Source organism: Ambystoma mexicanum, chromosome 1q (assembly GCF_040938575.1).
Source record: "Ambystoma mexicanum isolate Mex_15411 chromosome 1q, UKY_AmexF1_1, whole genome shotgun sequence".
Lineage (NCBI taxonomy): Eukaryota > Metazoa > Chordata > Amphibia > Caudata > Ambystomatidae > Ambystoma > Ambystoma mexicanum.
In genome coordinates, this window is record NC_090922.1 from 1,341,736,168 (window position 1) to 1,341,763,143 (window position 26,976).

Consider the following 26,976-nt stretch of genomic DNA (forward strand, 5'->3'; position numbering starts at 1 on the left):
TTGGGATGACAGACGAAGAGCCATGATGGGGAACCCATGCCTGAATACTTGCAATAGATCTGTACTACGTAGAGTAAATGAGAAACGATATGCACTTAGACAACCCTTCAGAGTGTACCCGCAAGCTGAGACAGTGGAGGAAAGTTACCAAGAAGGGAGATGTACTTTGCTGAGCTGTCAAAATGCAGCCAAGAACAGAATGGATGTGCGTTGAAACAAAGTATGACTACAGCAAAATAATGTCATAAAGAAGATATAAGAACATACGCTGGAACGATATGAACATTCTTAAGAATGACAATGTGACTGAAGCACTAAGAGAAACATGTATTCCATGATGCAGTACTCGCGAGCACAGAAAAGAATGAAGTGACTCACTGGTCAATCACTGTAAATACGCTGAAACACAAGGTACAAAGAATCCATAGAAGCTTGCTTATGAGAGGTATATATTCAACATTTAGGACGACATTAGAAGAAGATGGATGACTACTTATGTCAATCAACCCAGCTACCTCAAAATACGAGCCCAGGATCTTAAAGTGGAAAGAGGATGAAGTTGTTTTCCCTTGCAAAATAGAGGAGTTCATTGGCTTGGCACCAAGGATGCTATTTCTAGAGATGGAGGAAAAGCACAAAGAGAGTCTAATGAGCAGACCATGTGCAAGGACATATTTCCCAAAGATTAGGAGGAAGAACATTTACGGATGCCAAATATTGGACAGTTAAAAGGGCATGAAGTTTATATGGGAAAGTAAGCAAGTCTCTAAAGGCCAAGAGGAGCACCTGCACCCAGCATAATTGAATCAAATGGTGTAAAATGCACTGCCGAGATGGACAAATTCCTCGTCTTGTAACACATGACAAAGAGCTCACAAACCAGGGCAATTCATTAAGTTTGAAGCTAAGATAATGGTTTGCCTACACTCCCTCGAATGTCCCGAGACATTGCCGACTGGCAAGGTCAGCCTTCAAACAGAAGACCCTGACATGAGACCTACCGATGAGAGAGAGGGTAGACTAATTGGGAAAACAAGGGGAGAGCTGACGTATCTCCAAGCACCTGAGTTTCGTTTCTATGTATGTGCTGTGCTGCTAGCGAGTCGAATGTCCAAGGTTGGATTTGGGTTGTCAACAAATCAGAAAAGCCTGCCGTGCACTTTTCCATACAATTTCGCAAAGTATTATTCAGATGCCATATTTTCTGCTATGACAAGTATATTGCAGCACGTGTATAGATGTAGCTCAAGGTGTCTCACAGATAATAGGCCGCCAATGTGAGATTAACACGCCTATTCTCTATATGTAGACATGTTCCCTAATGCAATCCCACCCCTCGTTAGGTTTTACAGTTTGACGCATAGGAGGACATCATAAATGATGCATCTAGCATTATATAAATCGAAAAAGACATTGTGATTGTGTATAACTTGATTTGATGAGTGTTTATTCGCCCTGCTTTTTTACTTTGAGATTAAAGCAGTATTTTACCATCTCCTTTGAGTCTGTCCGGTTATTTGTTATGAGAAATGTTATTGGTAATTCAATCTAGCACACAGACGCTTCAAGATGCTGGATCACACCAACCTATTAATTTATAGCATACAATCCCCTGAGGGACCTGGCTCTTCGTCAGGACTTGGCAGACCTGATTGTTTCTTATTCTGAGCTTAACACAACCCAAGGGATGTCTCTGAATACCCTTTGGGATTCCTTCAAAGCCGTGGTTGTGGGGGAGCTAATCGATACATCTACAGCCTACATACGCATGAAGGAACAAACTAGGAAAGAGTTAGAGGCTGAGGTTAAGCAGTGCGAGGTAGCTTTCAAACACAAGACCTCTACGAAGGCACAAGTGCCCCTCTGAGTTGTTCATAGTAAACTGGAAGCACATCTTTCAGCCCACACAGCGCAGTCATTAATCCACACACTGCAACGCTATTACACCCATAATAGACCCGCTGATGTTTGTTCTAGTGAATGCACGCAGAATAGAGCAGGAACACATTCATATACCTCTCCCGGGCTTACAACGCATGCCTTAAAGATGGCACGGCTTACAATGCTCAGTGCTGGAAACATCCACAGATCCCCTCGATAGGCCTCTGGTGGATCAAGGTATGGAACACATGGCAATAGAGTGAATGTTTACAATACTGCAGGGGTCCCTGGGAAAATGTCAAGATGGTCCCCTTTCACTGCCTTCTTCTCAAATACACTATCCAGCACTCTCTGCTCAAATACACTATCCAGAACTCACAGGCCAAACTTATTTAGATCCTCGTCTCTGCTGTGCACCCATCTCGGCCCCATACAACTCTACTGTGCTTGGTTAGCCCCGACAACGTTCCCGGCATTGGTCACAGAGCAGGACACATTGCTGCAGTTGGGCCCTGAGCAGGAATGTGTGAGGTCTGAAGTACAGGTGGTTAATGCCACTCCTGGTCGAGGCATGGGGAAATGAGGGACCAGCCTGAGTCCGGGTTTACGGTTTCGCCCTGTCTAAGCTCTGTCTAGTGAACGGTATACACATTTCTAATCTCTATGTAACCTGGTTGCTAAATGTGTCTGAATTTTTGGAAATATAAATAAAGTTTTGAGGGAAAAAACAAGAAATGGGTCAAGATGGGTGCTTGATTTTTATTTAAATGAAAACGGGGTAAATCATGGCATTAGGTTTTCCGACTGCTTCTAGCTCACCACAGTCCCTTCCTCGTGCCCATCCGCTCTGAAAGACATCACTTCTGGTCCTCCCCAACCATGTCCGTGACACCAGGCCTCCGCTATCGCCCGTCATGGGATAGTTGACCTGCCCTAGTGCTCCCTCCCTGTGCCTTATAATCTTTGCAGTGCCCCAATGTGGCTATGGGCCTTAGTGTGTGTCTCCTCTCTGTGCTGTTGCTGTGCCTTTGGAAGTAGAATGTGGCCTCTCCCAACCTATTGAGTTCCTGTTTTTTCTTCTGCCTCTCATATTCAAATGTACATTTGTTACTTAATACACACCAGGTACTGTGGTCTTACACCAAACAGCATTTTATGCCTACAGTGTCTGCCCATTGTTCTGGTTGTGCTAGTATGTTGCCTGATGTTTGGGACCCCACTGTTAATGGCAACACCATGGCCCGGATCACTTGGGATGCAGGCCTTTATTAGCAAGTATAGCCCACAACATCTGGCAATAATTATTACCACTATTGTCATTGTTACTTAAATGCCATTTCTGCTTTGTGTTTTCAGATGGATGCCTTAAAGACTTTTTCTAAAGCAGAGATGGTTAATTGGTTTAAGTCTCACAGAGGACCAGACAGTAAAATCCTCAGCGTGCACGTGAGTATGATGCTGACCTTCCATAACCTACCAAGTTACCGATCACTTAAAAGTAGATACAGATTTCTTCAAAAGACTTATAAAACCATGCAACTCTAAGAGATATATTTTGCCCATAGCATTTCCAACCCACACACACCTTTTACCTTTCTAGTATGTGGTATTTCATCATTAGGTTTTTTATGTGGAGAAAAATAAAGCCTCAGAGCTTGGAAATGTTATGTTCTCTTGATAATCACATTTGTAGCGGGACACAATGCTCTACATTAGAACAGGTGTCGTAGCCCGTGCACGCCTCTGTTTTTTTTCCATGGCAATGATATAAGTTTAATGCTTAAAACAGACTCCCATAATCCATGCACGTGTGTTTAAAACCTGAAAATGACGGTTGCAATTATGAGGAAAGATTTTATTTTTGCTGCTTTCCCTCCATAGACATCATGGGACAACCAACACTGTGCTGCTGTTTTGTAACCTGTTCTGACTTTAGGAGGGCCAGTAAAGCCCTTTTTAGCTTCCCTGACATTAAGCTCTGGTTGCTTTGTTTTTTTGTTTAATCTTTGCGGTTATTATCTCATTGTGTCCAAGACTGGCGTGTGGCAGGAGCTATTTTCATGTTTTAGTTTTAATTGTCATGTGCCCTTTTAAATTTTACTGATTAGTGCCAAATAGAGTACCATATACTCTAAAATGGCTGTGCCACGAGATTATTTCCTTTCCTTTGGCCATCTTGATGTTGGGACTTCATTTTGCTCTTGAAGAGCTGTAATATCCATATATGCAAAAGCCTATTCCGTGCAGAGCTTCTGCTTTCACAGCAAAGTGACGGTTTGTGCCTGTACCCGGACGTGGGCGCTGTGTCTGTCTGGACCCAGTCCACATCGATGACCAAGTGTGTCTGTTGCTTGGCAGATGTGTCGGCCAAAGGCTGTCCAGGATTGCACAACCCCCATGTCTTTTGAATGTTGCATATCCTTACCATAGGTGGGCTCAGGGGTAACTCCAGCTAAAATGTTGGATAGAATTAGGGCTCCTGCAGCCATTCAGCAGAGTGTTGTTCGAGCCAAGACTCATACGAAGAGGAGCATCCTGCTGAAGACCCTGGAACCTAACTGTACCCTGCTCCTTTGCTGATCTCCAGAAGACCTTAATCGGTGCATCAGCCCCTCGCCTGAACCGGTGGGAAGAACCTGTCTCGACCCCTGTTTGAGGATTCTGTCTTGGAGCCATCATTTGGACTGACTAGCATTCGTCCTGGCTGCTCGGCATTAGTCATCATCCAAAGTTGAGCTTTGGGATTCCACAGATCCTCGACTTTCGAAACCAGTAATGTCCCCTGCAGTTTCAATTTCCGCCATTTCTTCAGAGGGGCCATTGTTGGTCTCTGCCTACATCTTATCCTTTGGCTCCTCTGCCAACAGAGTAGTCTTCAGTCCAGAGTTGGTGTCTAATACCAGTCCATTGGAGCACAGAACTGCAAACCAGCCATCTCAGTCACCTCTGTACCAGAGACCCTCGAACTCCCTCCACCAATGGAACAAAGGTGGAGTAAAATGAGCCCAATGATTACGGTAGCTTGTGAGGAGGTACATGGGTTGCGTAAAGATACCTGATCCTACCTCCCCCTAGCTACTTACGGTTTAACAGACATAAGGTCCTTACTCTACCTGACCTTTGAGTGGTAGATTGCTTGGCAAGGATCCTTCCCTGGGCTCTCCCTAAGGTGGTTGGATTGGGAGAGGGTCTGCTAGAATTGTTTTTAAATGATCTAACTTTAAACACTTATAAACTGCCTGATAGCTTTGCTAACTCTTGTTCAGACTCTTAAAAAGACTCCTAGCCTTCTGAAGAGAACAGCATTGTGAACTGGGATTCTCAGGGAACTAGATCCAATTTTTTCTAGCTAAGAACAGACTTTTTTAGCTTGAATACCTGAGTTAAGGTTTTTTATGGCGTTTCCAACTTCTTAATTTTTAACTTTATAGTACTGTAAATTATGGTTAGTGTGTTCTTTCTATTCACTTGCTTTACTATCCTTCATTATTCTAAAACTGATCTGAACTGTATTCTCAATTGATAGGTTAGTGCATTTAGCAGAGCACTCCAAAGTGAACATGTATATCATGGTAGTGAACATTTGTGTGATTCTTACCTGTGGTTTTTAATTTCTACAAGTTTGTCTCAGCCCTAAATAAATAACTGTATTTCAGGATTGCCTTTCTCCCACAGATTCCTCATCTGATAGATATTCCACCCAGTTTCGCTGCTTTGGAAATTTTTTCGTGGACCGCAACTCGCCCATCTATCGTCGATCCGTCTTGCTCGGTGCTCGATCAACTGCTCCAGTTGTGACGTCAGCCATTATATATAAACTGTCACCACGCCCCACACCTCAGTTCCTTTTTCCATCGCTCTTGACACGCTGCTTTAGGAACAAGGTCAAGTCTTTGACTCTAAAATCAATGTTTTCGTCTGAAAATCTTTTTTCCTCGACACAAGTTGTCCATCGCCCAGGTTTCAGGATTCAAATGCTGTACCGATTGCCACACCAAAATGTCAGTTATCGAGCCGTATGAGTTATGCCTCTGGTACCTCGTCATGGGTCATAATACAGAGGGGTGTGCGTAGTGTTAAAAAATGCAACCAAAACCCTTTGCGCAAACGGGCTGCAAAGCTCACTCTAGGCCAACAGCTTTCTAAATCTCTGGCGCAGTCGACGCCTTCGAAGGCTGAGACCGAGGGGGATACCCCTGAAAAAGAACATTGGCAAAAGAAGAAACGGTCTCATTCGAGGAGCCACGCTTCTTCGTCCTGCAAGAAGAAGTGGCGCCACCGCCATCATCAGGAATCTGATTAGTCGATGGAAGGAGGCAAGCCGTTGTCTGGCTGGGCCTACCACTCAACGGTAGTGGGAGGATTTCAAAACCTCCATGCTAGACATGTTTAAGAAACGTGCAGGTGCGGTTGATCCCCGCCCACCCCAAGCAGCCTCGGAGCCAAGCGCGATGCTGGGTTTTACCAACCCCTCACGAGGCCCAATGCCGACGCCATCGACGTCTGGAAAACCCTTGAGCTTGATGCCGAAGAAGTCGTCGAGGCCCTCTATGCGGGTCCTACCCGCACATTTCAAGGTGCCAGCATTCCGGCGTCATAGCCTCGGTTGACTGCCACACTATCGACGCCGAAGGACAAACCCTCAGCGCTGACGCTCATTGATAAAATGTTGGACCCTCTGTGAGAAACCTGAGGGTATTCTCCAGAGCTGGCCTCGAGACTCCCTTATTCAGGTGGCCTGGAAAGGGCCGATGCGATCAGACCCCAACCCTAGGGGCGGGCGAGCGAGACAATATCACCTGGATGGGGGAGCCCGGGGTTGTGTTTGGGGAAATACCCCAGGTGAGATGCAATATTATACCAGGGAAGAAGAAGAGGATGAGATCCCTAAAGGCTTTGTAGACTGTACTACATCTGCCTCCCTTCCATTGAATCTCTCCCACAGAATCCCTGTTTTCCTGTGTCCTACCCGAAAACTCCCAATCATTCTTTTCATTGTCCCTCTGATCATTATTTTCCGAACTCCCTGTCAGAATTGACAAAACATTATTGTTCCTGTAAACCCCCTTATTCAAGTCACAAACCCCACAATGTTCACTTTTCCGACACACACACTTTCGCACACCACGAAAGGCGACGAACTGACAACAGAGCTGTTTACCTGACAAGTCCCGACACAAGGGTCAGGCAACGTCAGGCAATTGACCAGAACCACACACCCGACTGCCCTTTCCTTTCCTCACAGGGATAAAAGGTAGAGCATGATAGCAGAATACGAGCAAGGCAGACCGCACGACGAGAGAGCTAACTCAGCACAGCAGTTAAAGAGGAGAAAGACAGCATGAACCTAGAGGATGACAAGGAGAGAAGCGACCTTGCCCTTCCGACCAAGGCCCGTGAAACCTCCACAGAAGTAATCGTAAGACCGCAAACAATAGCCATTATGCATTGCAGCAGATGTCAACAGTACACAGGGCCCTCCTCCGCTGATTACTAAGCCGGGAAGAGACGCTTGCCACCATGGTACTGGCATTAACTCCAGAGACGAGAAAAGCAAAGCGGTTCATCACAGCCGGTGAGTCAAGTGGAGAGATAAGAAACCGAACTGTGTCGAACAATAGTAGTAAACGGCTAATTGAAGAAAGTACAAAGAACTGTTAATACAAGAGGGGAAAACCAGCTACAGAGGAGTCAGGCACTGCATGGTTGTTCACTTGAGAGACTCTGGGTGGGAGATTATCCTATTGTTGAAACTACCATTACCAGAAGGCCTTGGGAACGGCACGAGAAGAGAGTCGAAGTGGTCATACAAGGGTCTAGCAAAATCCTCTGTACAGTCGAAAGTCTTTGACTTTCTAAGGGAAGTGAATCCCGCACTTTACTGAATTACAAAAGTTGGCAAGAGTGAATCCGACGGAGGGATGCCGATGAAAAGGGGGCAGAGTCTGAAGTCCCAATGTACTGTGTGTTGGCAAGAGTGAACACAGCAGAGGGATGTCCACAGTGAACTGTTTAAAAAGACATTGAGATTTATGAATCCCACAGATGAGATTGTGTTGTGAAGCCATAGTGAAACAGACGGAGGGAGGCTGATGTGAGAAGGGTCTGAGCCCAGAAGAGGGGTACCAGAGGTGAAAAACCAACACCAAACAACATGTGAATATGATAAGTGAAATATTTTGAATACAAGCTACTGTGGGAGGCTGACATTTGAGAGGGGTCTAACCCCGGAAGAGGGGGGATCCAGGGGTGAAGCATCATCACTCTAAATACAATAAGAAAATAACTTTTGTTGGTAATTTTGAATATATCAGGCCCTTGGAAGTGAGAGATTTAAACACTGAAGTTCCCGGTATCGCAAGGAACTTTTTTGTGGATCTAAGCCGGGATGAGGGGGATCCAGGAGTGAGAATATGGAAAGAAACTTTGGTTTATTATTTTTGGAATGCATCAGGTCCTCGGAGGAAAGAGACTTTTTGCAGAAAAGAGACTTGACCCCGAAGGCCCTGAGAGCGGAACTGTTGGCTTGTGCTGGGAAAGCTCAAGCTTGTTCTGTGCTCCGGAATCCCACTTTAACCCGTGCTCACCGCATTCTGATTTATTATTTGTAAACACTTCTTTCATTCCTGTGAACCCTATCCCATACTCTGTGTTTGTATTTAGCGTAAGGATTAATAAACACCCTTGAACTGTGATCACTTGTGTCTGTCTTTACTGCTGCCACCATGAGTACCTTACACCTCTCTCATGCTCCGATTTTATCGGCACTATGTCGACCATTTTCAGCGCCCATGACTCAGATGACCAGAGAGATGTTGACCCCATTTTCATGGGAACAGGTGGCGTTGACTATTTCGATGACCAGACTCAACTTCAAGAACTAGCACAGGGGCTTCACGAGGCCAGCAGTTTGGATACTTCACCAGACCTGGAGTTCCAGCAAAGCCAACCCTGTACACATAACCATGCCAAGTTCAGGGCATTGGTGGAGAGGGTGATTGACACTTTGTGTTTGCAATCTTCAGCAGTGCCAGTACCAGTGTATGACCTGACATATATATTGGACAAAGGTCCAGTTACAGAACGCAACATGCCTCTGAATCCAGCAATTGCTGATGTGACCTCTCTGTGGCAGCATCCCTGCTCCATTCACCCAGTCAGCTCCACCATGACTGGGAAGTATAGGCTGGCAAGAGGGGACCCTTCATTCCTCTCCTCTCACCCTTCCCCGGAAGGGCTTGTCATTAAAGCTGCTACAGTCTCATCCAGATCAGCTTCTTCCACTTCCAATCTGCCGCCCGACTGAGAAGCTAAGAAAATTGATGCCATGGCCAAAAAAGGTTTTTACATCAGGCAGCCTGGCTCTCAAGGCCACAAACGTGGCTAGTGGATTCGCCAAATACTCCTTCGGTCTCTGAACGGCAGTACATCCCAGAGGGGAGATGCGTGGGGGCTTCTTAAAACTGATGGAGGATGGGAAAGAGGTGGCCAGGCAGTCACTGTGAATGGGCCAGAACGTGGCCGACTGCATGGGCCGTTCAATGGCATCGGTTATAATGCTGAGGAGGCAGACCTATTTGAGATCTTCAGGATTTTCGCCTAATGTCTATTGAGGGCAAATTCTTGTTCGGCCAGAAAGCCGATGAATCCTTAGAGAAATTTAAGGAATCGAAAATCGCTGCTAAATCATTAGGCCTGACTGTGCAGACAGCCAAACCTGCCTTCAGCTTTGCCTCCAGGGCCAGAGGCAGCAGGCGATATGCACTTTATGGCAGAAAAGTATCATATGTTTTGTTACCAATTTGTAAAGGTGTAACTAATTTTACAACCAAAAACAAAAAAAAATAATAAAGTGCAGCTCCCACCGGCCTGGCAAGAGCAGAAGCATTTCTCGCGTCCTGGAAGGGGCAGGAGGGCTTCCATGGGCCAACAAGCAGCGGCGTGGGTGACCCAACCTCCTAAGCTACTTTGATTTCTGTTAGGCAGAAACCTGTGCAGTTCCCTTTGGGACCACTGCAAAAGATTTAAGACTACAGGTGGTTGGCAGTAATCCCAATTGGTAGCAGTCTGTACCACCCAGATTTACCTGGTAGCTGTGGCTGAGCAGTCAGACTTCTCTCAAGAAGAGTTAGGCAGTATAATGAGTATTCACAATAGGTCAAAATAACACAGTATAACAAGCAAACACTGACCAGAGCTTGGTGTAAAAGAGAGATAATTATTTATTTAAAAGAAACACATCTTGTTAAACACACTGGCACTAATATCAAGCCGTTCAAAAACATGGTCACTAAAAGATATACACTCCCTTCAACGATTGTTAGACAAGTCTTAAGTAAAGCGATGCTTATTTTCAGACAGCGGTGAGCGCTTAACGAAGATGGCACTCTAATCAATTGGTTAAAAAGGGAGAGAAAGGCAGAGCAAAGATAGAAACAGATCCCAACACTTTCGGAAGAACACAGTAGGAGAAAAAGGCAGGTTAAAACCGTAAAGTCAAAGTTAACAAGGCCGGACCCACTTTAAGAGGCTCCGGTCGGAATGTGTCCAAGGTCACACGGTTAAAAGTGCCCAAAAGTCTCGCAATAGTTCAGAAGGAGTTGGATCAACAGAAAGGGACCAGTTAGATGGTCAAGGCGGCCAGCCCAGTCCAGAAGGCTAAGGGATTATTGTTTCCTTGTAGCAATCTTTAGAAAGGGAGGCATGGCGGACACGGTACCTTTTAAAATGGTGAGAATGCTCCAGCGGGGGTAGTTGTTCCTGGCAGCGGGTGCAAGTCGGTGCTTCGTCCGGGGGAGGAAAGCAGGAGTCCGTTGCACTGCCAGGGAAGAAACCAGCCACGGAGTTCCCAATTAAAAGGAGCGGTCCTTTTATTCGCGGTCCAGTGGTAAGTGGCTATCCGGTTGCCGGGGTGCTTGGCACAGGCAATTCGACCACAGGACGTCCTGGGATGCGAGAAAAGAAGGGAAACTGGTTGTGCCCACCAGTCAGGGGAAGAAGACTCTCCAGCAGGGAGATCTCCTCTGTCGTTGGGAAGTGGTGAGTCGGTTCAGCAGGGCTCCACCGGTGGTGTCGTCTTAGCAGGTCGGCTCAGCTTCTCCCTCGTCGGATTTTCAGGTCCTGTGGCGACTTCTGAAGTTCCAGTCCCAAAAGCCCTGCTTTTATGCAGCACACCCCCATTCACTCAGCCTAGCTGTCAATCAAACATGCTAAGTGGTGAGCCGGCCGGCTCACCACTTGGGCCAATCACACGAGTGCGACTTGAGTTACCAAGGAAACTCAGTCCAGGGTGCCTAAACCCCCTCCCACACGCTCTGTGGTACCCAAACAGAGTGGCACCCCTTTTGGGAGGCTTCTGTGGAGAAGCCCGCCAAAAAGTGGAACAAAGGGCTCGACCTAAGGTTTGGAGTTACAGAGGCAAACACAAACGCCATTTTAAAACCGAGTTCTGGCAGAAAATACCAACTGGTGAATTAATATTAATTAAATAAACCGGCAGTATGTTAGAGGCTATGTTAAAAAGTATTCGCCTCGAACAATGGGAAAATCCCATAGAGATATATTTGCGGTTGAATATAAAAAGTAGTATCCACTGCCACCAGCCAAAACTCGACGAGGGGGGAACGGGACAGTTCCCCCTCGAATAACAGACACAGGGGCAATCGAATTGCCCCTACCAGTACGTCCACAATATGATGGTTTGTACTGGTTCTGTTAGTAATTTGGGACTAGTAAAGCCAATGGTGACTTTACATGCCCTGGGAGACAGTAGTCAGTCACAGGGTATGGAGTATATGGTGGGGGTCGCTATGACACCCCTGTGTTACTGCACAGAGGGTACTGTGTAACACACATAAAAAATAAACATGAGACCCTATGGAGTAAAAGACCCCATAGCCCATGAAACACATTAACATTCAAAGGAACACCATAAATCATGTCCAAGAGTGGGAGGAAAAGAGTCTCACTCTTGGCATGAGAAAAAAACAAACTCCAGAAATCCAGCAAAGCTGCTGGGGAACTCACTAGATTGGGAAATTCAGCCTAAACAGAGAATTCTCCCTAACAATTTCCCCTCCCACAACTTACTGTTTGGTGGACGGTTGGCTGACCATTGGCCACAGAGGCAGGAGATCACCTCCAATGCCTCGGCCCTACAGCTCGTTCGGTGGGGTTACTGTCTTCTGTTCTTAAGACAACCATCAGACAGACCCCCATCTCCACCAATCCAACCGGGACATGAGCTCCAGAAAGAATTGAGAGCCCTGTTGTTGAAGGGTGCCATGGATGATGGTACCGCCCGAGCAGAGAGGATCAGGTTGGTATTCCAGGTGCCCAAGAAGCGAGGAGGTCTCTGTCGCATTCTGGACCTCATGGCCTTTTACAAGTTTCTGAGGAAACACCAGTTCAGGATGGCGACGTGTCCTCCATTCTCCATGTTCTCGAACTTCAGGACTGGTTGGTGTCAATAGATCTGCAGGACGCTTATCTCCATTTGCTGATTCATGGAAAGCACATGAAGTTCCTGAGGTTTCTCATAGGGGACAAGCACTACCAGTCCAAGGTGCTTCCCTTTGGGCTGACCTCTGCTCCAATGGTCTTCACCAAGCACATGGCTGTAGTTGCGGCTCAACACAGGAGATCGGCGGTCCACGTATTCCCATACCTGCATGACTGGTTGATCTGAGGCAAGTTGATGGTTCAGATTTTGTCTCATCTGGAGGACACCTGCCTGCTATTGCACAGGCTGGGCTACTCCCTGAACTTGAAGAAATCCCATGTGACTCCAGTCCAAAGGCTCCAGTTCATCGGAGCAGTCCTAGATACCCCGGTAGGGAAGGCCTTCCCTCCCGAGGAGAGAATCAACAGCTTGGCACAGATGGTCGACTTGTTCCGGAACCACACCACATTGCCAGCTGCTTCCTTTCTCCGCTTCTTAGGTCTCACGGCCTCCTGCATGTTTCTAGTGCCAGAGGCCAGCCTGCATATGAGAGGCCTACAGTGAATCCTAAGGGGCCAATGGTCACAGTACTTCGGAGCCCTTTTTGATCCCCTCAAGATGTCCATCCAAGTAGTCAATGACCTTGACTGGTGGGCAGACTGAAGCAATCCCATTGCGGGGGAGCCCTTCTGGCCTCGGGCCCAGTGATCACAAATGCATCTCTGAAGGGTTGGGGCGCTCACTGTGAGGACTTGAAGGTGAACAGCCTTTGGTCAGCAACAGAAGCCAGGTGGCACATCAACACGCTGGATTTGCGAGTCATCAGATTAGCCCTGAGGCCGTTGGCTACATCTCTGGAGGGGGAAGCATATCCTGATTCTGACTGACAGTGGCAATGCACTAACTGAACAAGCAAGGTGGCGTCCACTCCCGCCCCCTCTGCAGATAGGCGATGCAGCTGTTTTTATTGGAAAACCGGATCTCAGTCTCTGCAGTTCATCTGGCGGGGACAGACAACAGTTTGGCAGATGCTGCACAGGCAGAGCATGCTACACGAGTGGGGAAGTGTGCCAGGCAGTCCGAGAGGTGATCTTCTCTCGCTGGGGTACCCCAACGGTGGACCTGTTTGCCACGAAATCCAACAGGAAGTGCAGACAGTTTTTCTTCAGGGAATTCCCAGTGAACGCCACGCTAGGGGACACGTTTCTGGTGGACTGGACTTTCCCTCTTCACTACGCCTTCCCTCCGATTCACGTCATTCCTTGTGTTCTGAGCAGGCTTAAGATGTTCCGAGCATCCATGATCCTGGGCAATAATGACGTGGTTACTCGGATCTCCTAGATCTAACCATATGCCCACCTCTTCGTTTGCCTCGGCGGCATGATCTCCTAACCCAGTCGGAGGGCCGGGTGCTTCACCGACCCTAGAGTCCCTCAATCGACATGCGTGGCTATTGAGAGGATGAGATATGACTGGGACCTCTCTGAGGAGGTGCTCAAGGTGTTGCTGGCTGCATGCAGACCATCTACAAGATCTTTGTACGCGTGCAGGTGGAGAAGATTTGAGGCATGGAGCAGGAAGGGCGACATTGACCCTCTCTTGCCCCACCAATACAGTGATGGAGTTTCTTCTGTCACTGGCCTCAGCAGGCCTTTAGGTCACCACAGTTAAAGGATATTTGTCGGCATTGTCTGTGTTCTAGAGGACCCCATATCAACGTTCCTATTTAGCGATCCCGGTAATGACACAATTCCTGAAGTTTCTGCCAATTCCCTTTGTTGTCCCAAATTGGGACCTTAATCTGGTTTTGACCTTTTTCATGGCTACTCCTTTCAAGCCCATGCACACTTGCGCTTTACAACTACTTTCCTTAAAGACCGCTTTTTTAGTTGCAATAACATCTGATAGGCGAGTTAGTGAATTGCAAGTCTTATGTTGCAAACCGCCTTTCCTGCGTTCTTTTCGGGAGGAAGTCTCTCTTAGAGTAAGACCTGTATTTCTCCCAAAGTTAGTGTCAGAATTTCATCTGTCGCAGTGCATATACCTCTGTCTTCTATCCACCACCGCACCCTTCTAAGGAAGAGGAACGTTTCCATCGACTAGATCCCAAGAGAGCCCTAAGCTTCTACGTCATAAGGACGTCTGAATTCAGGAAAACTGATGAACTCTTCGTAGCGCTCTCTTTAGCTCAAAAAGTTTGGTAATAACGAAACAAATATTGTTGAATCTTATTCTGCATAGCAGTGTGTTACCAATCAGCAGACAGGGAGCTTCCGTCAGACATCAGTACGCACTCGACTGGAGGGGTTGCTGCGTCAACTGCCCTTCAAAACGAGGGGTCACTGTTAGGGATATTTGTTGTGCAGCAAAAAGGTCTTCACTTTACTAAACACTATAGTTTAGAGGTTGCCCACATAGCTGATGCGCGCACTATGGTATGGCGGCGCTGCAAAATCTGTTAGTAAAACTTTCTGCCCGCCTCTATACTGGTTTGGGAGTCTATCAGATGAGGAATCTGCAGTAGAAAGGAAATCCATTGAAGGAGAAATTACTTACTGTAATGTTCTTTCTATGGATTCCTCTCCCGCAGATTCCTCATCTCCCCTCCCACCTTCCCTGCTCAAAGTTGCCGGTTGGTGCGCATCTTCTCTTGGATTGAGACTTGGTGATGGTCCTTGGATGACCATTTTGTGTCTTTCATGCCTCATGATTGTAAAAGAAAATTGCATTTTTTTAAAAAAAATAATAATTCTGGAGCTACTTTATTGTAGGGTCTTCAGCTTCACAAGGTTTTTCCTTCTATTGGAAGCTTACTGTTTTTATCTTCTTATGGCCTTATTAGCCTTTTACTATCTCTGTTTTCCTATGCATCGTGGCCGCTCAGGGAAGGGAAAAGGAGGTAACTTCGGTGTGGGGCGTAGTGACAGAGTTTATATACGATGCCTGACGTCACATCCGGAGCTGAGAAACGAGCACCGAGCAAGGCGGATCGACGGTAGTCGGCCGAGTCAAGGTCCACTACGCCCCCTGTCGAAACATTTCTGAAGCTGCGGAGATGGATGGGATATCTATCAGATGAGGAATCTGCAGGTGAAGAATCCATAGAAAGAACATTACAGTAAGTAATTTCTCCTTTCACAAGTTCTGCCTAATTTGTATACTTAAGAGTGCTCTGTATGTGCTTAGCCGAACCCTTCACCACTCACAAATCCTATCTCTAAGGTTTTTTGCTCTTGCCACTCTGCCCAGATAAAGTTTGTCTATACATTTGTGTCTTTTCCCATTCACCAGAAGAGGCTGGCTGTCCACAGGCCTGATTCTGAAAATCCATCTTGACAATCACATACACAAGTAGGTTTCTCTTCCCTAGGATATGGCTAGCAGTCATGCGGTAGAGAAGTGCCTTTGGCAGGCTCCTGCATTATGTATTTATTGATGTGCTTTATGCTAGTTTTTATGTGCCAGTGACAGCTGTATTGGGGACCGGAGCGGCTGAGGAACCGCCGGGAGCATTTACATGGCGCTGGTGCTGTCGGGGATGAAGAGAAAGTCATCGATGCTTGAAGCACGAGGATTCAACATGGCGCCTGAGGCAAAGTGGAGAGCGGTGCACCAGCGGCACTAGTGCAGCGCAGCGAGCAGCCTCTGGGTGGCAGGGAGACTGACTCCTGGCCAGCTGTTGTGAGTTGACGCTTCCAGACCACCGGCAGAGAGAGTGGGAACCTGTTGGAGCTCTGGCAGGAACCTTGGTGAGGAGCTGGCACTGACGAGGATGCGGGTCCGGGCTCCAGCATTAGCCGCAGCATGGCAGAAGAGCTTCCCGGGAGACGGAGCATGGCAGATGTACCACCAACGGAAAAGGGCGGTGCTGGGGAACGCATTGCATGGTGTACCTGCAGGGGTGCCCCCAAGTGGTGCCCAGCATTGCTATGAGCAGCTGGGAGGCTGCAGGATTGTGCACTGGGACAATTAGCCGGTACAGCGGGTGAGAGAAACCGGACTGGCCTGACAGTGTTACTTTGGTGCTGGGAGAGGGGGTGGATACTCATATTGGGGACGCTTGACTCCTGGTGGTGCTGGGCCTAACCCATATATCATAACATCTGGGTGGGCCTTGTTGTCGCCCCTTGTTAGGGAGAATTCTCATTCTATGGCTAATTTCCCTTACCTATTGAGTCCGCCAGCAGCTTTGCTGGATTTGAGGGTTTGTTTCTTTTCTCCTGCGAAGAGTGAGACTCTTTTTTCCCCACTCTTAAGCATTTTTGCTCTGTGTGTTGTAGGCTATTTTTGTGTTTAATGTCTATGGGGTTTTTCTCACCTCCATAGGAACCATCTTTACTCACATGTGTTACACAGCACCCTCCGTGCAGTGACACAGGGGTGTCGTAACGACCCCCAAACATAGACTCCATACCCTGGGACTGGCTACTGTCTCCCAGCGCATGTAATGTCCCAATTGACTTTACTAGTCAATTTTTATGAACTGAACCAGTACAACCCATCTTACTATGGAGGTACTGGAAAGGGTTAATAGTTTTTCCCTTATGTTCATTTTCGAGAGGGTACCGTACAGTCCCTCTCTCAAAAGTTTCTGGCTGGTGGCAGTGGTTACTACAGTAAATATTTGACCGCAAATATTTCCCTATGGGATTTTCCCATTGTTCGAGGCTACCACATTTTCTGACAGCCTCTAACATACCGCCAGTGTATTTTAATATTAACTTTACTCCGGTAGGTTTTATTTGCCAGAACTTTAATAGAAATTCTTTCTCGTGTCTTTCTCTAAACTCCTAACCCAGGTCGGAGATCCTTTGTTCGTCCTTGTGGCGGGCTTCTGCCAAGAAGCCCTCCTTTTGGCGCCAATGAGTCTAGGGTGGGTCCATTGTGTGGGAGGGGGAGTAGGACCCCTGGACAGGGTTGCCTCAGCAACCCATGTCGCACTCTATCCTGATAGGCTGGAGGGTCTCACGCCAAGATGACCACTCCACTGTGTGTGTGACAGCTAGGCTGTATGAATGGGGATCTTTTTGCATAAAAGCAGCGTCCAGAGGACTGGAAGAGCAAGACGTCGCCAGTGGAACTAAGAAGCCGAAGAGGAGAGATGCCAAAGACATCTGCAACGCAACGACTGAACCACCAGTGAAGCCCTGCTGCAGCGTCTCACCACTTTTCTCCACATGACGAGAGAAGATCTTCATCTGCAAGAGCCTTCTTCCCTTGAGCTGGTGGGGCCAACCAGTTTGCCAATTGCCTTCCCGGACCTGCCTTGGTCGAATCGCCAGTACCCAGTACTCGGAGGCTGGATAGCCAGGCACCAGTCCACCCGGACTGCGATTTAAAGGAGCGTGCCTTTTATTTGTCGGGCATCACCACGGCTGGTTTCATCCCTGGGTAGTGCAGTAACTCAAACCTTCCTCCACGACGAGAGCCTCTCTTCCTCTGCTGGATCCCCCCGAATTGCAGGAACTACCAGGAACAACCGCCACCGCAGGAGCCACTTCTTCATTTTAAAGGTACATTGTTCCGCCAGGCCGCCCTTTCTTCGCGGTAGCACCAAAGGTGTTTTAAATCCTTTACCTACCTGTTGGGTTGGCCGCCCCTCTCTCTTAACATTGTCTTTCACCTTCTGCATCCACCTTTTCAAAATCATTAACCAAAGGCTTGACTGCAGAGAAGAGAACATTTTGCTCCTGGGCCCTTGCCCTATACCACTGCCTCTGGCACAGGCCTACTGACTCTAGCTACATTTGTTAGAACTGCCTTCTTTAGATTTATTCTCAACTAGAACTGTGTTGGTGCACCTACTTCTTATAACTACTCTTTTATTCCCCTTTCTAAACCTTGTGAAATGACATTTTGCTCAGTTTTCATTTAAGTATTTTCTATACTGATGCACTGTCTTGCTTAATCTGGTTCACAAACTTAGGGGAAGTGTTGCTAGGGTGTCTACGAAGCTATTGCTATATAACTTGTTCTTACCCTCCCTTGTGCAAAATTTCTAGAGTATCCCTTGTGTGTGGTTTTCACTGTGCCGTTTGCTCAGTTTTCACTCTGGTTCACTTGGTCTTCAATTTAACTAGGGAGTGTTTATATTGTTCTTTGACTTATTTTAATTGCTTTAAGAACCGTGATAGATGCCTTTAACTAGAAATGTATAAAATAAATATATTCTTTTTACTACAAAACCTTGGTCAGTGTTTCCTTGTTCCATAGTACTGAAGGCCTATTGTGTAAACCCTGAATACTGCTCCCTCTTGAGATAAGTCTGCTCAGCCACAGCTACCAACTAAATCTTTGTGGTACAGACTGATACCAAAGGGGATTTATTGCTCTCACCTGTAGTCCTAATCTTCTGTAGTACTCTCTAAGGGAACTGCACAGTATTCTGCCTAACAACCCTGGCTGCCGAACTTTGATCATTTTTGGGAAGCTTCATTGGAGCTTGATGACTACGAAGACCCTGGGCAGAGGAGCCCTGAGGAATCTCTGGGGGACCGGCAGAGACCACCACCAGCCCGGCCAGCGACCCCTAGTCAACGGCATGCCGGGATGACTTTGAGATCTGAACGGGTGCACGTCCTGGCGCTGAAGGAGCAGAGTGGGTACCCAGCTGTGGCTGGGAACTCTTTGTGACATGCTGGGTCTGACCCCGACATAGCGCTTGCCAGCTGGGGGCTTCGGCAGTATGTGGCTACCCACTCTGGGGTTGATGGCAGCTGCACCAGAGGATTTCTCCGAACGATGCTGCTGGAGGTCCGCTTCCGACTGAGCAGAAGGAGGTTGACACCACCCCTCTGTCGGAGGGGATTGATCCTGGCTGGCTGAGCCCTAGGTGAGGAAGAGATCACGTCTGAGGCATTGAGTGTGCAGTTGTGAAACTTCACAGTGCCAGTGAGATGCACCATTGAGTACATGCCGGAAAAACAGCGAAGGAACAGCTCCGGCACGCTGGGTTGAAATACATGCTGATTTACCCGGCCAGGCTAAAGGTCATCCACAATGGAACTTCTCACTTCTTTGACAACACGGACGGAGCACATGCTTGGATGGACTCATTGGGAATCGCTCCCTGCTTCTGAGACAGCCATAGGCAGAGAACTGATCGCTTGCAAGACTGCTGGCAAGATTTTCTTCGGACAGATAAGCGGAAAGGCGTCCTGGTGTAGTATTCTGGCGGGAGAGAAGCAGGGACGCAACACAGGGAACACATGTTGGGCAGAATCATATGCAGTACCCTTAGGGAACACTACATACAATTAAGACTACAAGTGATAGTAAAATTTCACATTTGGTACAAGCCTGTACTACACAGTAAAGTGGTAGCGATGGCTGAGCAGCCAGACTTGCCTCAAGAGCAAATGAGCAGTACTAGGGTGTTAGGCAGAATCCTGTGCAGTTCTCTTGGGGACCACTGCAAGAAGATTAAGACTACAGGAGTAAGCAGTAAACCCAATTGGTAGCAGTCTGTACCACCCAGATTTACCTGGTAACTATGGCTGAGCAGTCGGACTTCTCTCAAGAAGAGTAGGGCAGTATACAGAGGATACACAATAGGGCTAAAAACACAGTAGAGCAAGCAAACACTGAACAGAGCTTTGTATCAAAATTATATAATTATTTATTAAACACACACGTTAGAAAATACACTAGCAATATTAATCAAAGCAAGTTCAAAACACAATCAGAAAAGTATACACACCTCCCTTAAGAATTATTAGACCAGTCTAAGTCAAAACACCACTTTTTGTCAAAACAGAGGTGAGCGTGTAACTTAGATTGCACTCCAATAATTAAGTAAAAGGGAGAGAAAAAGGCAGGTCATGAAAATAAAACAGTTCCCAACACTTTCAAAAGACCAAAACAAGTTAAAGAAGGCAGAGTCTACTGTAGAGCCAAAGTTCATAGGCCAGGCCCACTTTAAATGGAGCAAGGTGAAATGTGCCCAAGATCACACAGTTGAGTAATGCATTCAAGTCTTTGTAAAAATGTTCAAAAGGGGTTGGGTTGAGTCTGAAGGTAAAGTTGGAAGGTCTGGGGCCAACCCAGTTGGAAAGCAAAGGATTTAAGGGCCACCTTTAGCAAACCGTAGAAAGGGAGGCCAGGTGGAACAGAGTACATTTTAAAGTTGAGGAAGCTCCAGCGGTGGCATTTGTTCCTGGCAGCGGGTGCAGTTCATGGTTTCGACCAGGGGAAGAGATGATCTCGTCGAGGAGGAAACTTGGAGTCGTTGCACTGCCCAGGGAAGAAACCAGCCGCGGAGTTCGTCGGTTAAAAGGTGCATTCCTGGTATTCGCGGTCACAGTGGTGAAGCTTGGCTATCCGGCCCCGGGGTGCTTGGCACGGGCGCTTCGACCAAGAAACGTCCTGGAAGGCAAAATGGCGAACTGGTAGATCCCACCAGCTCAGAGGAAGAAGACTCTTACAGCAGAAGATCTTCTCTTGTCATCGGGAAAGTGGTGAGGTCGTTGCAGCAGGGCTCTACCGGTGGTGTCATTGTTGCAGATGGCTCAGCTTCTCCCCTCTTCGGATTTCTCAGGTCCTGTGGCGACTTCTGAAGTTCCAGTCCCAAAAGCCCTGCTTTTATGCAGAAAACCCATTCAACAGCGTAGCTGTCACTCATACATGCTAAGTGGTGAGCCGGGCGGCTCACCCTGGGCCAATCAGAACAGAGTGCCACTTGAGTTGCTAAGGCAACGCAGTCCAGGGTGCCCATTCCCCCACCCACACATCCTGTGGAACCCAGACAGAGTGGCACCAGTTGGAGGGCTTCCGTGGAGAAGCCCGCCAAAAAGTGGAACAAAGGGCCCGACCTTGGTTGGAGTTACAGAGACGGACACGAACGGCATTTTAGAAAAAAGTTCTGGCAAAAAGACTCAACCGGTGATTTTATATTAAATAAACCGGCGGTATCTTTAACATTGCACCAAAAAGTGGTGCATTTAAAATCAATGGGAAAATACCATAGGAAATATTCCGGTGGAATATTTTGTGTGGTAACCACTGCCACCAGCCAGAAACTCGACAAGGGCGGGGACTGGACAGTGCCCCCTTGGAAACGGGCCCAGGGGCAATCGAATTAACCCCTTCCAATACTTCCACAATATGATGGTTTGTACTGGTTCTGTTCACAATTTTGGACTACTAAAGTCAATGGTGACTTTACGAGACAGTAGTCAGTCCCAGGGTATGGAGTCTATGTTTGGGGTCACTATGACACCCCTGTGTTACTGCACTGAGGGTGCTGTGTAACACATAAACAAAAACAGATACCCTATGGAGTAAAAAAGCCCATAAGCACACAAAAAGTCAAAGACATACCTCAAAGCATGCCTAAGAGTGGGAGGAAAAGAGTCTCACTCTTAGCAGGAGAAAAAAACAAACCCCAAAAATCCAGCAAAGCTGCTGGGGGACTCACTAGGTTAGGAAATTCAGCCTAAACAGAGAATTCTCCCTAACAATTTCCCCTCCCACAACTTACTGTTTGGTGGACGGTTGGCTGACCATTGGCCACAGAGGCAGGAGATCACCACCAATGCCTCGGCCCTACAGCTCGTTCGGTGGGGTTACTGTCTTCTGTTCTTAAGACAACCATCGGACAGACCCCCATCTCCACCAATGCAACCGGGATTACGCAAAGGACTACAATTACTGTGATTCAAGCAGACACTGACTCAGGGTTTCTGGTTAAAAAATATAAGTACATTTATTTTTAAACCATCTGTTCACAAAACACTTCACTTCTATTACATAAAACCACACTCTAAATATACTACACACAACCAATTACTTTTGTTCAGGTCAATTCAAGGTAAGTACATTAGAATTTGACAGACCAGTGTTTCGAAACAGACGTTACCGTGGGTTAATACGTGATCACTTTTTGACAGTAATGACAGTTCGGTCTTAAGAAAGAAAAGCCTACCCGTGGGAAGAAATGTAACTGTAGCCAAACACACTTAGCACATAGAATTAAAACAAGGGAATAGTGGATAAAAATCATAGGCAATACTTTTGTCAAGGCAATAGAATCAGAGGACGTATTCTAAGAGGCAGATAAAAGTCAATAGGCCTGTGCCAGTGTCAAATGGAGCAGCGGCTCTGTTGTCGAGGATCACACGGTGAGAACAGTTCAAGATTAACGTTGCCAGGAGAAATGGATATTGTCAAAGGGAGGCAGAAGTTATAAGAAGGAAGAAAGAAAGGACAAGCCTTCGGAAAGGAAAAGGGTTCATCCCGATTCCTCAAGGTTGGATGGAGAGAACGACCAAATGGACACAGTACCTTATTCGGCTGAAGAATGCTGGTGCTACGGCAGTTGTTCTGGTAGTTCCTGCAGACTCACGGTTCCTGAAGCTTCAGTCGTGGGTACAAGGACGAAATTGGAGCGATCTGCACTACCCAGGGATGAAGCCAGCAGCAGCAAAGCAAGGTTGAATAAAAGGTGTGCTCCTTAAAAACAGGAGAGGGCTCTTCTGATGGCTATCCAGACTACTACAGCTCAGTGCAGTGATTTCGACCCAGAAGAGGATTCTCTGGCTGTAGAAGGTGAGCTGGTTGATTCCACCGGGCTCAAGGGAAGAAGGCTCCGGACTGGATCTTCTCTGTTGTTGAAGGGTAGATAGCTCAGGACTGCAGCAGGGCTTCTCCACTTCTCTTCGATTCTTGTAGTTCCAGTGGCGACTCTGACTTCCTGCACAATAGTCCTGCCTTTTATGCCAAAATCCCCCATTCACACAGCCTGGCTGTCAATCACACAGCAGGGGGGTTGTCCAGCCCGGACAACCACCCCAGCCAATGGACACAAAGTGCGACTTGGGTCTCCAAGGAGACCCTATTCAGGGGGTTACCAAACCCCTCCCTCACGTTCAGCCCACCTAGACACCCATACGCCAAAGGAGGGCTTCTTCGCAGAAGCCTGCCAAAGGACGGCAAACAAGGAAACCAAACCTGGTTTGGGGCGAAAAGCAAACAAGAAGAAAGACCTTTCCAACACAAAATGGCGAAAAACCACGCTAGGACCCACGATAAAAATGATATGGGGTAGCAGGTTTTATGTTCACGTCTGTCACCACAGCCGGAACACTAACACGGAAATCCATGTAAAAATGATAGTTACCACTGCCACCTGCCATGTCGAGCCGGGAAGGGGGACACAAGTGCCCCTTGAGTTACAGAGGGACAGGGGAAAGATATTCCCCTCCAGTACTCCATTGTACGAACTGGTCCACCCTGGTGACTACGGTGTGAGTGGCTGCGCTGTTCACTGTGCACTTAACCATCCTACCCATTCTTTTTCCTTCTGTCGAGTGCTAGACTTTGGTACTCGACCGCTGTGCATGTGACCTGGGACCCAGGTTGCGGGGACCTGGCTGTGTGAGAGAAGCGGTTGCGCCTGAACAAGTAGATTATTGTTGGGCTGTTGGTGGGGGTTGGGTTATGTTTGGGGGTTGTTCTTTATGCATGCTGCAAAGCTGGGCACTCCTGCCTGGAGCTCTGATAGTCAGCGGCTTTATGCCCAAAGGGGATTATGCAGGGGATAATGCAAAAGGTCTGGATGCAGAGGATTGGGGCTCTTGGGCTGGTCAGGTGCCGGTTGTTGGTTGGGGTGTGACTGGGCGAGGGGTGGTGGGGTGTAGGTATGGTTTCTTGAAGGTCAGGGGGCTCAACAGCTTTATTAAGCGCAACAGGGTGCACGCCTACTTGAAAGGCAAGGGAACAAATATAGCCTTCCTGCAGGAGACAAATCTTACGAAGGTTAGACATGCCACACTACTCAGGAAATGGGAGTGGGTGGCAAGTATATAGGTCCACCTACTCAGCCTATGCCTGGGGCTCGCTAGTTTGGGTGGCCACGTCTGCGCCCTTTAAGTTAATTGAATCGAAGTGCGATGACGAGGATGACCATAGTGCACAGGTTTCTGGAACAGCGGGACAGCTGTATAATTAATACATATGCCCGAATTATGATACTTCCTCCTCCTTCCGGTCCTTGTACCCCAGATGGACATTGTATTGGGGGGCTTTTGGATATGGTGGGGTGGGGATTTCAGTTGTACTCTGGACCCAAGGGTGGACAGGTTGGATAGCAAACATAGCAGGCCGGCACCCCCATCGAAGACATTAGGCACCTTGCTGGAGGACTTGGATTTAATGGACAATTGGAGATCTAATATGCAGCATCTCGGGCAAAGAGACTAAGATTGAGGAGGTGATGGATGGGGTGGAATCCATAGAAGGGCATGAGAAAAAGCTCAACCAGCTGCGGCAGGCATGCATTGCGGATTGGGAGCGGCTGGTGAAGTATGACTAAACCAAATATAGAGAGAAACTTCACAAAAATGGGTACAAACTGGGGAGGGTGCTGGCGTGGCTGTGCTGAAGAGAGAAGGGCGATTATCGGCTCGATTAAAGACAAGTGTGGGGAAGAATGGAAAGCCTGAAGCGAAATGAATTCAGTTTTTAGCGTGTATTTTCAGCGGCTGTACAGTGCAGGGGCTGAGAGCAGTGTAGCAGACATGCGTGATGTCCTGTCACAGACCTCGCTGCCCTGTCTGGAACCGGAACAGGTCGAAATACTGGACGCTCTGCTTACTGCGGAGGAACTGATAATGACTATGCAGCCGTTGCCTGGAAAGCGGCCTGTCGGCTGAATTTTTTTTTTTTTCATGACAACATTTTATTGGTTTTACCAAAGCATTATAACACTTACAACAATGCAATAATTATGAGTTATTTCACGGTGGAGTGACTCTCAGAATGTTTGATGCTGGCCTCCTTGCCATTCTCGATGGTCCATTTTGTTCGTAAACGGTGTGTTTTGAGTGATATCCATCGATCAATAGAGTGGGCTACATTGCAGCCATCTGGTGAGTGGGGGTCTCCTTGTGATTGCTGGGTATTTCGCCGCGTAGTCCATGAATGGGTCCCATATGTTCAAGGTTCTGTTCAGGGAACCTGTTCGGTTCGCCGTTATTTTCTCAGCTACTGCTATGTCCCAACATTTGGACCACCATAGGGCTATTGAGGGGCCTCCCTCGTCTTTCCACAATCGGGCCATAGCGATTTTTGCTGCTAGCAGTAGGTGCGTGCATAGGCGGGGTATTTGTCCTGAGATCGGAAATGCCCAGTTACCAATTTCGCCTAGCAGAACAATTCCTGGGTCCCAGGGTATGGAGAGACCAGAGATTTCTTTGATGTGTTTCAAGATTTCTTTCCAGTATGTAACCCCCTTCCCTGTTCGTGATACATTGCAAGCTTCTGTGTAGTCCCATATTTTCCCGCACTCTTCCCCCGCTATTTCTCGCCCTAGGTCATTTTCCTATTCTAGCATATATCTTTCTTTTTTTGCGGGGTTTGACCTGTCTAGGAGGCGATAGATGATAGAGGTCTTGCCCCTACTGGTGTTAAAGAAAGCTCCAGCGCTGTTAGTTCTCTAGAGAATTTTTCTGGCGTTATCCTGTGGGACATCCAGTGTCTTGATTTGGGTGTAGCGGAATCTTTCCCGCTCTCCCACTCAAAATTTTATTTTTCTCCTCTCGAACGTGATGGGTGAGCCTTCTTCTAAAGTCACTGGTTTTACTCAGCCCCCCTTCTAACCAGGCTTGGAAATCCCACAGGGGCCTTCCCGGTGAGAAGTTAAGGTTATTCCACACGGGAGTCAGGGGTCCCAAGGCGCTCCGTATGCCCCATTTCCGAGCTGCAGCTTTCCAGCAATGGACCGTGACAGTAGAGGCTGATAGGGGACCGCTATTTTCCTGTGGCTTTATTTTTGGTAGGTGTGGGAGATCAGGTAGTGGGACCGGACACCAGAATTCTTAGATTTGCCTCTGCTTCTTGCACCCAGGAGAATGCGTGTGATAATTGAGCGGCTAGGGTGCATCTAGCTATGCCTGGCACTCCCAGCCCCCCCGCCCTGTGTTTTCCCCCTCATCAAAATACTTTTATTAATTCGGGGTCCACCACCCCTCCCCCCAATACAAATTCTAGTATTTTCTTTTGTAGAGCTTTTAGGGCTGAGACTGGGATATGTATTGGTAGTGCTGAGCAGTGGTACAGCCATCTGGGAACCAGGTTCATTTTGACGGCTGAGATTTGCCCGAACCAAGAGATTTCATGCTGCTTCCACTAAGGCTGAGGACTTGGATAGGTTCACCTTGAATCCTGATAGGGCCCCAAATTCCCCAATTTCCTCCCATAGTGCACCTAGGGATGTTGCTAAGTTTGATGCTGTGATTAATACATCGACTGTATAGCGCGATTTTATGTTCTTGATCTCCCACCGTTATTCCCTTAATGCTCCCGTTCTGTCTAATTCTGGCAGCGAAGGGCTCAATGGACAAGGGGGGAGAGTGGGCAACCCTGTCTGATGTCCCTAGATATGTGTATGTGTCCTAACCTAGTGCCGTTGACTCGCAGTTGTGTAGTGGGTACTTGATAGTCTTAACGAGCGGTAAAGTTTGGGCCGAAACCAAAGTGTTTGAGAACCGCTTGAATGTAACCCCAGTCCACCCGGTCGAAGGCTTTGTGGGCATCTAATGAGATTACGGCCATCCCTACCTTAATTTTGTGGGCGCTTTCAATTATATTTATTGTTCGCCTAATGTTATCATGGGTCCCTCTTCCCGGAATAAACCCTGTCTGGTCTTGGTTGATTA

The 26,976-nt window shown here is 47.6% G+C and overlaps 1 protein-coding gene across 1 annotated transcript in view; it reads left to right on the top strand.

Annotated features, from left to right (window-relative positions):
• Positions 1 to 26,976, top strand: part of NRDC (nardilysin convertase) — a 1,236,039-nt gene that overhangs the window by 1,162,264 nt on the left and 46,799 nt on the right. The window contains exon 30 of the mRNA XM_069642204.1: positions 3,238 to 3,327. Within this exon, the coding sequence (XP_069498305.1) occupies positions 3,238 to 3,327 (90 nt within the window). The remainder of the gene's footprint in view (positions 1 to 3,237; positions 3,328 to 26,976) is intronic.